This window comes from Porites lutea, chromosome 5 (genome assembly GCF_958299795.1).
Source record: "Porites lutea chromosome 5, jaPorLute2.1, whole genome shotgun sequence".
In the NCBI taxonomy this organism is placed as follows: Eukaryota; Metazoa; Cnidaria; class Anthozoa; order Scleractinia; family Poritidae; genus Porites; species Porites lutea.
The window spans coordinates 35,362,530-35,375,512 of record NC_133205.1 but is presented as its reverse complement, the minus strand read 5'-3'; the positions used below and the strand labels follow the sequence as shown (position 1 = coordinate 35,375,512).

The following is a 12,983-nucleotide window of genomic DNA, read 5'->3' as shown; positions in this document are numbered from 1 at the left end:
AATTTCCTGGTCGATTCCGTCTTAATGTCATTTGCAAAACTACTTACTGACTGGGACACCAGGCATTCGTTGAAAAGAGTAATCATGTATTCGTCCTCCAAAGCGATCACTTCTTTCAAACAAACAAACATCAGTCTCTTTCTGGAGTCTGAGGAGGCTTTCGGCTACATACAGACCGGAAACACCTCCACCGACTATGGCCACGTCACATGACAGCTGAGTGGTCTCGTCACCTGCAATGCAAACTTGGGGAAGTTAAAAGGCTTGATAATTAGTATGCCTGGTTGATGCATTGTGGGTTAAGGCTTGCGGACGGAGGTATGCGGACCAGAAGGCTTGTGTCTGTAAGAGTGTTTTTGACAAATCCGGTTACGAAGAGATGTCGGAGATGTCGTGCAATGAATTTCCCGTTCGGACGAAACCAAACCAAACCAAACAAAAACAACAACAACAAAAAAACTTGCAGGGAAAAGGAGGACGGAAAGTTAATAACAGCAGCAACAAATAATTATGTCCAATTTTCGTCAAATATATCTTTGAATTCATGATATAAACACAGCTCCACCAGCTTCAAACAGCATCTACTGACAGACGTCATAGGAAAATACTTTCAAGATCTTAAATATAATAAAGTTCCCACTTAACTTTTACGAAATCCTTCGATCACATGCCTCACTTGTAATCCGGAGTACCCCCCCCCCCAGGGGGGGGGATCATACACGACATCAACCTTGTGTTTACCCAGGCATAAACACAAGGATCCGCATGGTTGAACCAGTGCCTAGCGAGTAAGAAACTTGCATACTTATGCTTTCATTATAATTAGTTTATAACCTCACTCACTCTTTCGTTTGTTCGTTCTTTCGTTAGTGAAACATCTTATCTAGTCTCCCTCGCAGCCGTTTTTTGGATGTCCCGTTACGTGACTACATCTTATCCGAATTTTCCCAGAACCCACCCCTCCCCCTTCCGCGGTAATCTTGTATAACATCAGCTGAAGCTTATGTTTTTCCTTCTCGCTATCGCCAACTTAGTGCTTAGTGCTATTCGATATCCAAAACACAAACTGTACTGGCACACGTCCCTACATGAACTGATGACAAAACCCGAAATTACAGAGGCGCATTTCCCGAAACCAAAGCAATCCTTATAACAAGTACTCGCAGGGCTATGTGTCAGGACTGTTTGTTTATTCTTTGACTGACCTCCAACGTCACGCAACTATGGTCGAACACGATTTATAGTCTGTCATGATCCAAAAAAATTTTGACGATAAACCAACCAAATAGACCGATAAATGTTACTGAAAGCGATGTCTTTTCCGAGCGATTCGTGGTTGCGAACTGTCTGTATGAACGACATCTCGGTTGTTGTAGAAGCCGCTTTCAAGGGCTTGACTTCGTTCGCCCTCCGTATGAACGAACAAAACTGATCTGTTTTAAGCAAAAAGGATCTCTGATGAAGGCAGTAATGCCAAAACGTAAGTAACACTTACATGTATTTAAAAGACGCTCAGCAGATTTTATCGGTCGTATAATATTAACTGACACCTCGGTCAACCGAGCCACCTTGGTCACTCCTGAACCTCACCTGACTTAGCAGATGCTTGCGTCTCACCAGTGTTTTCACTACACTCCACCGAAGTGAACTTTTTATGACCAGGACCAAGGAAGGCTGCTAAGAGAACCAAAGCAGTTATAACAACTAGCAAAACTATAGCTGTGATAGCGATGATCTTGTACTTTATAAATACGCCGCTTCTCTTGCTGTTTTGTTCCGACTGATCCACAATTTTGTAAGTAGCGAGTTCCATTGCAACAGCTTGTGCGTCTTTTCCAAAAAAAAGAAAGTATAATGGCTGGCAACTCTTATTTTGAAAAATCGATTATTCTACAGGCTTGCGTGAGGTCTGTGAGAATAAATGGGTGATAGACATGAAGTACTTACCGAGGCACGGTTTATCTTTACGCTTCAGGCATTTTCAATGCCCAAGCGTCGTTGGTCTCGGATCACAGGCCAACCAAGCTCACTACAGGAACGCGGACGTGACTCTTGCTTGCTTGATGTGTTACAAACGGTTATTTACAAAGGCTTGTGTAGAACGTAAACGGTTTTTCTTAGAAAAGAAAAGAAATGTTATGTTTTTAAATAAAATCGACTGACCTTATTGCCTTGTCGTATTCTTTAATTTTTTGTTTGCCCGCGTCTCAGGCCGTTTTGAAGCGTTTTCGGTGACAGTTAGCGCTATTTTGGTGTTCCACTGCCAAGAGAAAGACAAGGAAGAACAATGATTTCCGGAGTATCCGTCGCTCGAGGCGAATAATTCCGCTGGGTAATTACCCCGGCCTCAATTCCTCCAGGAATTCAGAGCTGAGATGTTCCAGTTCCATGTCCATTCAGTCGATTCGCAATTCCTCCCACAGATCGTTCACTAGCGATGCTTTTGTCTCTTGCTCGAACGGCTTCCGAATTTCGAACTAGGCTCGTCCAAACTGCCGTTGAGCCGTTCACCGATCGCATAGTATGTCGGGTAACTAAAATAAGCCCGGCAAGGGTAGCCAGCAGGGCTAAGGGACAGACCATTAGAAGAGGGTCTCAATGAGGTTAACCGATAGGCGTAAAACGGCCAAAAATTTAGTCGATAGCCGTAAAAATTGAAAAATTTTAACCGTTAGCCGTAAATAGGGTAAGAAAGAGTTAACCGTAAAAGAAATTGTTCCCTGGATTTGTTAGTTTTAAGGAAGGTGCTAAACTCACTTATGGTTGCGTTTTTATTTCCCGGCTACTTTGACTGCGTACGCACATTAGGCCAAGCGCCTAGCTTTTAGGTGTTGACCTAGGCCACCTAGACCTAGGCTCCATTTCTGCCGCCGCTCTCTCGGGGAACTAATTTTTTCCATAGCGAAAATCTGGCTTCTTGCTGGGGATTAATATTTGAGATTTTCTAAAGGTCATGCCCTCGAAATAACAGCAACACGCAGAGATGTCACTCTTTGTAACACGTCGACGATAAACAACAATTCCATGTAACAATTCCCTGTTTTTCTCTAACGCTACGGCGTCTTCCCACGCAATCTCGGTGAAGGCATTTCTGAGAAAAAAACTCGCTCGGACCACGTGACCCGAAACGCATCAGCCGCGCGAAATAATGACGCCTACGGACAAGGCAACGGCAGACAGTCGCTCTGTACAGTCCTTCGCTATCATTAAAAACACATGACATAGGAATTGTTTTACACTGGCCGTTTTAACACTACAGCTAGAAATGGATTATCCATCTGAGACTAGCCTGTGTACAGTCACCCCCTCCCCCGCAGACACTCCTTCTCCCCTCCTCCTTCTCAGGGGAGGGGGCGGCTGTACACAGGCTGCCTGAAATGGATAATCCATCTTCAATTAAATTGTCCGTCAAAATTGACGGAGAAAGCCAGGCGGAATGTTCTGATTCAAAATTAAAGCCATTCCATTTTCAAATTAAGACGTACTACCTATCTGACGCGAATTATCAAACGGATAATCCGTCTCACCCGAATAATCCGCCTCTTAGTGTGAAAACGGCCATTTCTGTTATAAATGAATGTCGCGCACCGGCCTTGAGTTAAGCGTTTGCGTCAGTCTGCTTTTGCTTTTTCACAAAGATTATTTTTAAATTGACTATTGACATTTGTATGGGTAAAATAATATTAGAAGTGGAATACTTCATCAAAAGTATGATCTATCAAATGTTAAAATTTTTCAAAAGAATGGCTTATTTCATCCCGAGATGATCCTGAGACCTTTATTTTGCTTTAAAGATGCAAAAAAATACCGGTTTATTAATATTTAACTCCTTGAAACAAAAGAAATTAATTTTTAACTTTGTTGTTAACCGTAACTGGAAAAAATTAACCGATAGCCGTAAAAAAGCCAAAATTTTAGCCGATAACCGTAAAAGGCACCACCCCATTGAGACCCTCTTAGAAGAGTGATGGTAGGGGGAGGGGGGGGGAGGTGGGGGGGAGTGTGGAGAATTTTCAGCTTGCATGAATTTTTTTTTTCGCTCACTGCTTGAGCAGGAATTTTTTTTTCAGGTGAACCCCTCTGCACGAATTTTTTTTTCAGACAAATATTGCTTTTTTTGAACAGTGAAATCTTGATTCATTATCTATGTTTTTGTGCTTTATAAATCATTCTACACTCACAACAGATCAAAGGATACAGGCCACTTTAATGCAAAATCTTTTCAAAAATGTACACACAGTGAGAGAGGAGGAAGCCACTTGCAGTGAACGGCTTCCCTGTGCATTTTTTCAGTCCCTGCCCTTTGAAATTCCTCTCCCACAGCCCATCATAATGATGCCATACTCCATTCACCAAAAAAACCCCTCTGTAGTGTCCCTCCACTCCAAAATGTCAATCCAAAAAGAAGGTACCTGTTTAGTAAAAGTGAAATATAAAATGATTGTTAAAAGTCATTTAATTTTTATGGTGCTCTGTAATAACTTAAATGAACTTAGGCTATATTTCACTAAAAAAAATAGAATAAATGTAAGACTCACCTTTCGTGTGAGAGTTCCACATAGTCTGGTAGCTGGCTGCATTCTGTCAAAATGCCCTGACGGGGGAAGATGTCCACTGACATTATAAGTTTAAAATTAAAACTGTTTATGGATAATTAAATGTATTTATGATATTTATCATAATACAGGATACACTGTATGTTGCAGGTAGACTGACTGCCAATGAAAACCATACTTTGTGGTTCTTAATTTTTTTTAAAAGTACCGGTGGCAGTGTTGCTGTTTATGTCGTTGACAGTTAAAGTTTTAACACTTACTACTACGTGTGAATGCACTTTATCATTTTAGTATAGAAGACCATAGAATTCTTATTCAAGGCGGTAAGACCCATCCTCTAATTTTTATTGTGGGCACAAATAATTTTATAGAATATTTTCAAAGCTACCAAATTCTAATATTTATTTATTACAAATTTTATTTTATTATTTTTATTATAATACAGTATACAGTGTATGTTGTAGGTACATTAGCTGCAATTTAAAACAAAAACAAGGTTCTAATTGTTTTCTTGATTTTTGTTTATTCATATTGTGCCTGGTAATATTGTTGATCTCTGAAACTCAGACTTTCTGAAAAAGTCACAATTGGACCTTCCTTCTGCATGAATTTTTTTCCTTTACCTTCTTCTTTGCATGAATTTTTTTTCTTGGCATTTTCCCCTGCATGATTTTTTTTGTTCCCCCTCCCCCCCTATCACTTTTCTAATGGTCCGTCCGCCTAACGGGTTTGTTTGTTTGTCGACTGCAGGCCGCTAGTTATGCCATCGGTGAACTGGTCCACGGCAGTTTGGAAGAGCCTAGTTCGAATATTTCTATGTATTGCCTAGGATATCAGGAAAGGAACTCTGTTTACCTGTCCAGCTCATTACCTTGTTATTTGTGAATTCTGGGAGGAAACAATTCCGAAATGCTCAAACGTTCTACGTGATTCGACTGCCGCTCTTACTTTCAAGACAAGGTGAGACTTTTGCTGATATTCAAGTAAAATCTTTAATTCTTTAGTGGCCTAATTTGTCACCATATAAAGACGAAAATGAAGTAAGGACAAACGTCTAAAAGACTGACTGTAAGCCCAACACAACCGTGCACTGAGGTAACTTCTAAATGCTGAAACGTCATTGACGAATTTCCCCTTTTCGCACTTTTTAGGTAAATAAAGCGTGTCCAATCATAATCCACTTAAACTCGTCAAGAGACCAAAAGGGAACCAGAGAAGATAAGGAACAAAAGTTCAGCCAAGTGAAGAGGTATAGCACAGCCACAGCCGGAATCCTCTCCTACTTCCAGTCCAGGGTCATAAAGAATTCTACTGACAGCTTTTGGAAAACGAAAAATAAATTTCTGTTTGTTTTCGTTTTCTATGAACTTCGGATAGTCACCATTCTCTGGCATGTCTCGTATTTCGTTGTCGACCATTACCTAAATCAAAAGGAACAAAGTTCTATGACTAGGATGTTTTTACACGGGGGAGGCGACTTGAGTAAAGAACAGGTGTGGCGCTCTGATTTAGGCGCCTTAAGGTATCATCCACCCTTAAGCACCCTCCCCGCGTTGATCGGCGCTAGCGCTTTTGCTTTTAATAAATACCCCCATAAACCGTACATTTTCTGAAAGCTTAATAGTTCCAGATTATTGCTTATTCCTTTTAAAAAATCAAAATATTAACGCGATTCAGAAATGAGAAGCTTTTTGTGAAAGTGGGTGTCGCTGTAAATTTAAGTCCAGGCCAGCCAAAAATAAACGGAAGAAGCCAATTAAGATCGCATTCGCTTCTTAACACGTTTGACTAAAAAACTGTGTCTCAGATTTTTGTCAAGTGGTTTTGTTCTTTTGTTATAAGCAGTTGAAGCCAGGGATAGCAAATCATTAGCACTACTTGTGAAAAAAATACTCTTACTCGAAAACGAAAAAAGAAATCAAAATTCGCAGACACGGTTTTTTAGAAAAACTATCTGACAGTAAGTTGGCCAAATTTCAGCCAAATTGGTTCACGGGTTGCCGACTTGGAGTTTAAAACGTACCCTCAACTTGCTCTGATTTTCATTTCGAGAAAACAGGGGAAAAAGATTTTTGGCGGCGTATTGCCCGTGACGAGATTATAACAGATTATAACACCAAAGCTGTCAATCTTGATGCATACCAGAAAAGGAACAACAATAGTGACACAGCAGGAAAAGGTTACAAACGAAACCCAACAACAGATGAACAATTTATTTCGAACGCTCTGCTCTGTTCGATCCTTCTGTTGTCGAGAAAGCATCTTTAGTTATTTGCGACGGGCAGTTTTCATTTTGAGCCAAGCCAACGTTTACTCGATACATTTTCTAAAAGTTCGACACTTCCCTGGAAAAATCGACAACAAACCGCTTCCTGGAGTTTTTCTTGAAGCTGCTCTCCTGCTACAATATAATTTCAAAAAAGTACTTCGTCCGATTTTTATATGGCGCGGGACCAGTCGCGAATTTGTCGCTTGCTTGGCCGCTTCGCGACCTAAAAAGCTCGCTCCGCTCGCTAAGAAACTCGTGAAGCTCGATTTCGCGGTAGTTTCAATGGGTTTTTCAGAGGCTTTGTCATCTTTTAGCCATTTTTCTTGACTGTAGTAGGAGCCCTTGTCACTCTCTGCTAATTTCGAAACCCACACTTTGCTAAACGATTTTGTCGTCTTCTTTCGTCTTGGAGTCAAGGACGAAAACGGACAAGCTCTTTTTTCTTCTTTGGAGGCATTCACTTCCAAAATCCAGGGAAATACAGTGAGCACTATACTTGTAGACCACGATTTCTGTCAAATTGCGTGATTAGCTTGGTTCAACAGCGGCATGCGTATCAAGTGTGACAGGACTTGTCAACGATCAATTAAAATAATTAGCATAGAAAAAACTTTTGCGCTCCATAAGTCTGGACAGAAAAAACATTTTTTTCTGGAATTTTTTTTAAAAGAAAGCTCTTGATGAGCTCTACTTAATCATCTAAAAATTGAAAATTTCGAAAAATGATGGGTTTTTACCCTGGATGATACCTTAAGGAGCGGAGCGTCTTGTTTATCCTACCGTTTGAACGGCAGCCACTTAATATCAATATCGTAAAATATCAGTTGTAACCCCGGCTTATAAGCCTTCCCCTTTTTCTGCATGTGTCTATATACACAGTGAAACCTCGCCTTACGGCCACTTTTTTTCCGGCCGCCTGGCAAAAACCGCCATACGTTTTCTTGTAAAAAAACCCTCGTTCCATCCCGTTAAAAGGGTCAAATTTTTTTGGCCTATTGGTGACCGTATTAACGGGGTTCAACCGTATATCGCTTTGTTAAGTTCCCCTTTAAAGTTATAATTTTTAATTTTTAATTGCAGTGAAATATAATACGTGTTTTTATCAGCTTGTATTTAGACGTTGTTTTCATGGCGTGTATCCCATCCAAAACCCCCATGCTTGAGCCCAACGGCTTATAATCCCCCGGATTTTAACGGTACTCGTTACTTAAAATTGGATCGATATCCCATCTAGCCTGATATCCGCCCAATGAATGAGGTTGGACATGGTCAAACCGGTCGGTTCATGGTTGGGCAAATGTAAACACTGCATGGGACTGGTAAATTCCGTTCGGGATAGCAATTGTTAGTATTTACCAAAGTACTGAATAGCAATTTTCGCGCGTTTTGATATGGCTCCAGTTTTCGAAATATCCTTGGCTTTTCACTGTTTTGCGACCGGAGCCAAGATAACGCTCCCGTTTCAAAACATTTTCGGAAGATAAAATTTGAGCGATAAATGAAGCAGTCGTACAAAGAAATAACTGGTCTAGAAAAGCAACGAACTTTGGCTTGTTGATATTTAAATGGTAGGAAGAAAATTATTTTCATGCTGAGTTTGCAACAAAATTGTAAAAATCACTTGACAAAATCCACAAAATGTTTGTAAATTGTAAACAAAGGTCCTAAGTTACAATTCCATTTTTATCCAACTGATTTGGTAAATGCTAAAAGAACTATCCCCCTCAGGGTCGGTGAACAGCTCTAGATGATATATCCCGACTCTTCGCGTCTCGGTATATTACCACCACCACTATTAAACTCCCCTTTGGGGGAAAGTTGTATACTACTTGAACAAATTAGTCCCATGCAGGCCAAAAATAAATAAATCAGATAAATAAAAACGGCAGCGAAACCCCAAAACTAGCATCACAGGTGAGTGTGCAGAATTGGAATGATTCAGTAACCAAGAAAAAAGTAAGACTTTTTTTAACACAGACGTTCCATTGCTCCGGGAAATATTCCTCTTTAAATTAACGATCCAAAAGCCTTGTTCAATTTAAATTCATTCCAAACTGAATTTCTTGAAGCGTTATCCATATTTAACCTACCTGAGAGCTGAGCATCATTTCCGAACCTCCTCCGATATCAAACTCCTTGGGGCACTTGTTGTACTTCCCTCTTTTGAAGCATCTTGGACGGCGATGCTTTCTTGGTTTGGTTATTTCATCTTCCTCGTGAGGCTTGGGTTTTCCTTTACTTTTAATGACCAGCGTGACACCTACGAACTCTCCTTCATCTCCAGTATTGCAATCATCCTTGTGTGAATTATTACCGCAAAATTTCCAGTTTTCTATCTGAAAACGGAGATAAGAGTGAAACCTCTTTGCCTGAATTTAAGTCTTTTTGATACTAAATTGCAGGCCTTTGTTAATTATCATCACTGCCATTCTTAACAGTATAGAAACCTTGACTGTGCTCTGGCTTGTTGTAAAGCACGAGAGAAGCGGTTAGAGCACGAAAGAAGTGTAGGGGGAACACGAGACGTGGTCGAGTGTTTCTCCCTACCTCTTTCGTGTACGTGTAGCCCCCATTATTAATCTTGTTCGTACTCTAGCCGCTTCCTTAGTGTTTCACAACAGAACAGAGCATAGTTAAGGTTTCTTTATTTGTTTTTGATGAAGAATCCGTTAAATTCCCGACGCATTGCCTTCTAGCTGACCTTCAAAACCTGGTATGACAGCTTTAGCTCCGTGTTATACTCTCATAAAATACTCTTTTTCAACCAATCATAGTGCGCGTTATATCTGAACTTAATTACAAAATAGGACTGTATGCGCTTGGTTTGATAATGGGAAAACTGTGTGTTTGTCCTCCTGGTCGCCAAAGGCGGGAACTTACGGCGGATCGTACCGTAACCTTCTATGATATGTATTCGTTACGTTTGGGACTCATTATGCTTATTAAATGTAGCTGGTCGAGTGAAATTGAGAGTTAGGAGGCTGAATACTTTAAAAATGTGACATTAAATAGTAAGTGTGGATTATTGTGGGGAAGCGAGGTTAAGAATGGGGCCTACAAAGTGAGGGGAGATGGATATCTTCAGGAATTGATCGAGTCTCTATTAACAATCCCCCGCTCTACCTGAATGTTAAACTTGAGCATGCCCTTTCTCATCTCTGATGTCTCGTTGCCAAAGGTGATGTTTCCTTCGTCTTGAAACATATACGCCATAACTGTCAGGGTTGCATTTGGTCCCCTGAGCGTGGATGTGAAGTTAAAGTTCTTGACACGCAGTCCTTGGTAATTAGCAAGTCCCAGGGGCGAGAAGGTAAAATCTTGATCTGAAAACGCGTTGAACAAATGCCCTCGGCGACTGACTTTTCCGACACTGTTTCCACCCCTGTTTCGTTCCTGTAGATGTAGATTTGATTCATTTCTGACCAAATTAGTGTTCTGACTTCTAACTATCACGAGCTTGGATTACTGTAATGTTTAAGCTTTTGACCTTTCACTCCAGCGATGTTAGTTTCTTTTTTTTGTTTTGTTATTTTGTTTGTTGTTCTTGTTGTAGTTTTGTGGGCTTTGTAAGCGGGACCTTCGTACATTAATAACTTGCCCACTGTCAAACAGCGTAAGTATAACTCAGAGGCCGTGAGAAGCGCATGGAGCGACCTGCTCCCTGAAATCTCGCTTTCGAGATATAATTTTCTCATATGCTAGCTGTAACCTGTGAAATCGTATTCCCCAAGTCATTAGGGAGGCGAGTAGCATCCCTTATTTTAGAACGAAGTTATCTCAACTTATAGGTCGCTATAGAAATTTAAATAACGTACCGTATAAAACTAATGTTCAGGTATTTCTTTCTTTAATTAATTTATCAAATCAGTGAATAGCAATTTCAATTTTCGCGCGTTTTGATTGGCTCCCGTATCTCGGAATATCCTTGGCTATTCACTGTTTTGCGACCGGAGCCAAGATGGCGTCTCGTTTCTAAACATTTTCAAAAGACGAAATTTGAGCGATAAATGAAGCAGTCGTTCAAGCAAATACCAAGAAATCCACGAACTTTGGCTTGTCAGTGTTTACTGGTAGGTAGAAAATGATTTTGATGCTGAATTTGCACCAAGATCGTAAAAAAAGATACTTGTTTCATTTCTATCCAACTGATTTTTTAAACTCTAAAACAACTATCCCCCTCAGGGTCGGTTCATGGCGCTAGATATATACCTCGACGCTGCGCCTCACGGTAATAGTTACCACTTTTCTCTTCCCCCTCGGGAGATAGTTGTATATTATTTACTAAGTACAAGGACACAGTAGGTTTAGGGTTATATATATATATATATATATATCTATAAGGGGGATATATTTCTCTAGGTTTAGAGGATATACATTTTAAGTTATATTCATTTTACATTAGCTTCCGTTTTATATCAAGGTTAAATACACACACATTTTTATAACTACTAAAAGTTCTTGTCTATTTTTCTAGTATGTTTCTTGCTTTAATAAATAAACTGAATAGTATATCGTAACTAATAAGTGACTAAATACCAAATATTTTGGCAATTATTTTTTCTCTTTAAAATATATTTGGGTGCAAGCCTCCTCTCTTGATGGCACGGCTGATCACTTTAGTTAACAACATGTTCAAATTCAGAATATAAATCCCTACCTGTAGGCTGTCAAACTCAACGACAACATGATCGGCATTGCGGTCCGAAAAGTCGCCTCTTTCTTCTTTGCGTGGCCTAACACACATTAATTTTCCTGAGTGGTGAAGGGCTTTGCAAAATACTCCTCCAACATCGAATTGTTTGCCAGGATCGTCGTTATTATGTCCACCGTGCGAAAGAACAGGGCGAACAGCTGAAATAGGAACAAACACTTCATTCAGCAGATTCAGCGGTTTTGTAGTGTGCGTGAAGGAGTACCACTACTGCTTGAACGGTTCTAAAGGATGCGATTCTAATCCTTTGTCTCAGAGGTTTTAGGTACCTTCTTGTGAGATCTGCCGAAATCCATTTGTGTATCTACCTGGGGCACATTTCTCGAAATTCCCGACACCTTTTTTGGGTCCGGTAAACTAGTTTTTTTAAACATATACGCTAGTAAAGTTGTGTTTTCATTACAAGACCTAAGCTTAAGTTTAAATGGCATCGAAAGAGCCAATACAAAAAGCAATTAAGCTTTACTTTAAGTTAACTAGGTCTGGTAATAAAAAATGTGCTTTTGCCATTTTTGACCCATATGGGCTGGGTTGGCTTTTAAAGTTAAGTTAGTTTTAATAATCTATACTCGACCGAGTTGGTATTAATTAGACGGTCACAGTCTTTAACTTTAATACACTGAACTTAGTGAAAACCAGAACGAAGTTCACAGGTAAATAACTCACCGATTAGGAGACAAAAAAGTTCAAGAAGGTAGGTAAGGTCCATCTAAGCATTAACAATGAAAATCACGAATCCTTGCAGATATTTTATAAGTGGACTTTGGCAAAATGGTGGACAAGTTTGACGCATGAGAAGCGGATTTATAATCCCCAGTTCTCCCCGAACGTTTCCGACCGCGTTCTTTGACTGAGCACCTGTTAACAAAGCTAAATAAGAGAAATCCAGACTGGTTGATTTTTTCTACTTTGGAGATGTTTTGCATTTTCCATGGCCATTCATAGCAATCTTTCCAAAAGGCGTTAGAATATTTACAGCTCCAAAATAAAAGAACCAGGTTTTCCGTTCAGCTTCTCCACAGAAGGTGGTAGAAAAAAACTGGTCAATTCCTACTGTGTAGAGAAAATCATTGACATTATTGATTGAGATTCGTCTATGGAGAAGTTTAAACTGAAACTCTCTCAGTATTGTTTCCTTTGTATAGTGCACATAAATGTTAATGAGTTAGAGCTTTCCCAATTTACTTACTTACTCGACTTCCTCACTTATTTATTTATTCATTTACATTCATTTGTTTTTGTTCACTGTCCAAAAGACTGGGCCCAACTGAGGCCCGCGTGACTGAGAAAAATAAGTTTCCAGGCTGGAACTCCCCTCCCCTCCCTCCCTAGCTCGTATCTTAAGGACTGCATGGATGAGCGCATCGCCCCACTTACTTCAAGACGTCACTGATGGAATTGAATGGACACAGACCTTTCCTTATAATAAAGAAAATCACATCCAGTT

At 40.0% G+C, this 12,983-nt stretch overlaps 2 protein-coding genes across 2 annotated transcripts in view; both read right to left on the bottom strand.

Moving 5' to 3' along the window:
* Positions 1-1,813, bottom strand: part of LOC140938300 (L-amino-acid oxidase-like) — an 11,680-nt gene extending 9,867 nt beyond the window's left edge. The window contains exons 1-2 of the mRNA XM_073387797.1: positions 1,591-1,813; positions 48-233 (exon numbers count right to left, since the gene is read on the bottom strand). Coding sequence (XP_073243898.1) covers positions 48-233; positions 1,591-1,813 — 409 coding nt within the window. The remainder of the gene's footprint in view (positions 1-47; positions 234-1,590) is intronic.
* A 3,832-nt stretch (positions 1,814-5,645) lies between these two features.
* On the bottom strand, positions 5,646-12,245 carry LOC140938299 (skeletal aspartic acid-rich protein 1-like). Its single transcript, XM_073387796.1, has 5 exons — positions 12,203-12,245; positions 11,483-11,676; positions 9,949-10,218; positions 8,916-9,161; positions 5,646-5,977 (listed from the first exon to the last, which is right to left on the bottom strand). Exons 1-5 carry the CDS (start codon positions 12,243-12,245, stop codon positions 5,747-5,749), a joined length of 984 nt encoding a protein of 327 aa, XP_073243897.1. The 3' UTR covers positions 5,646-5,746.
* Positions 12,246-12,983: the final 738 nt, after the last annotated feature.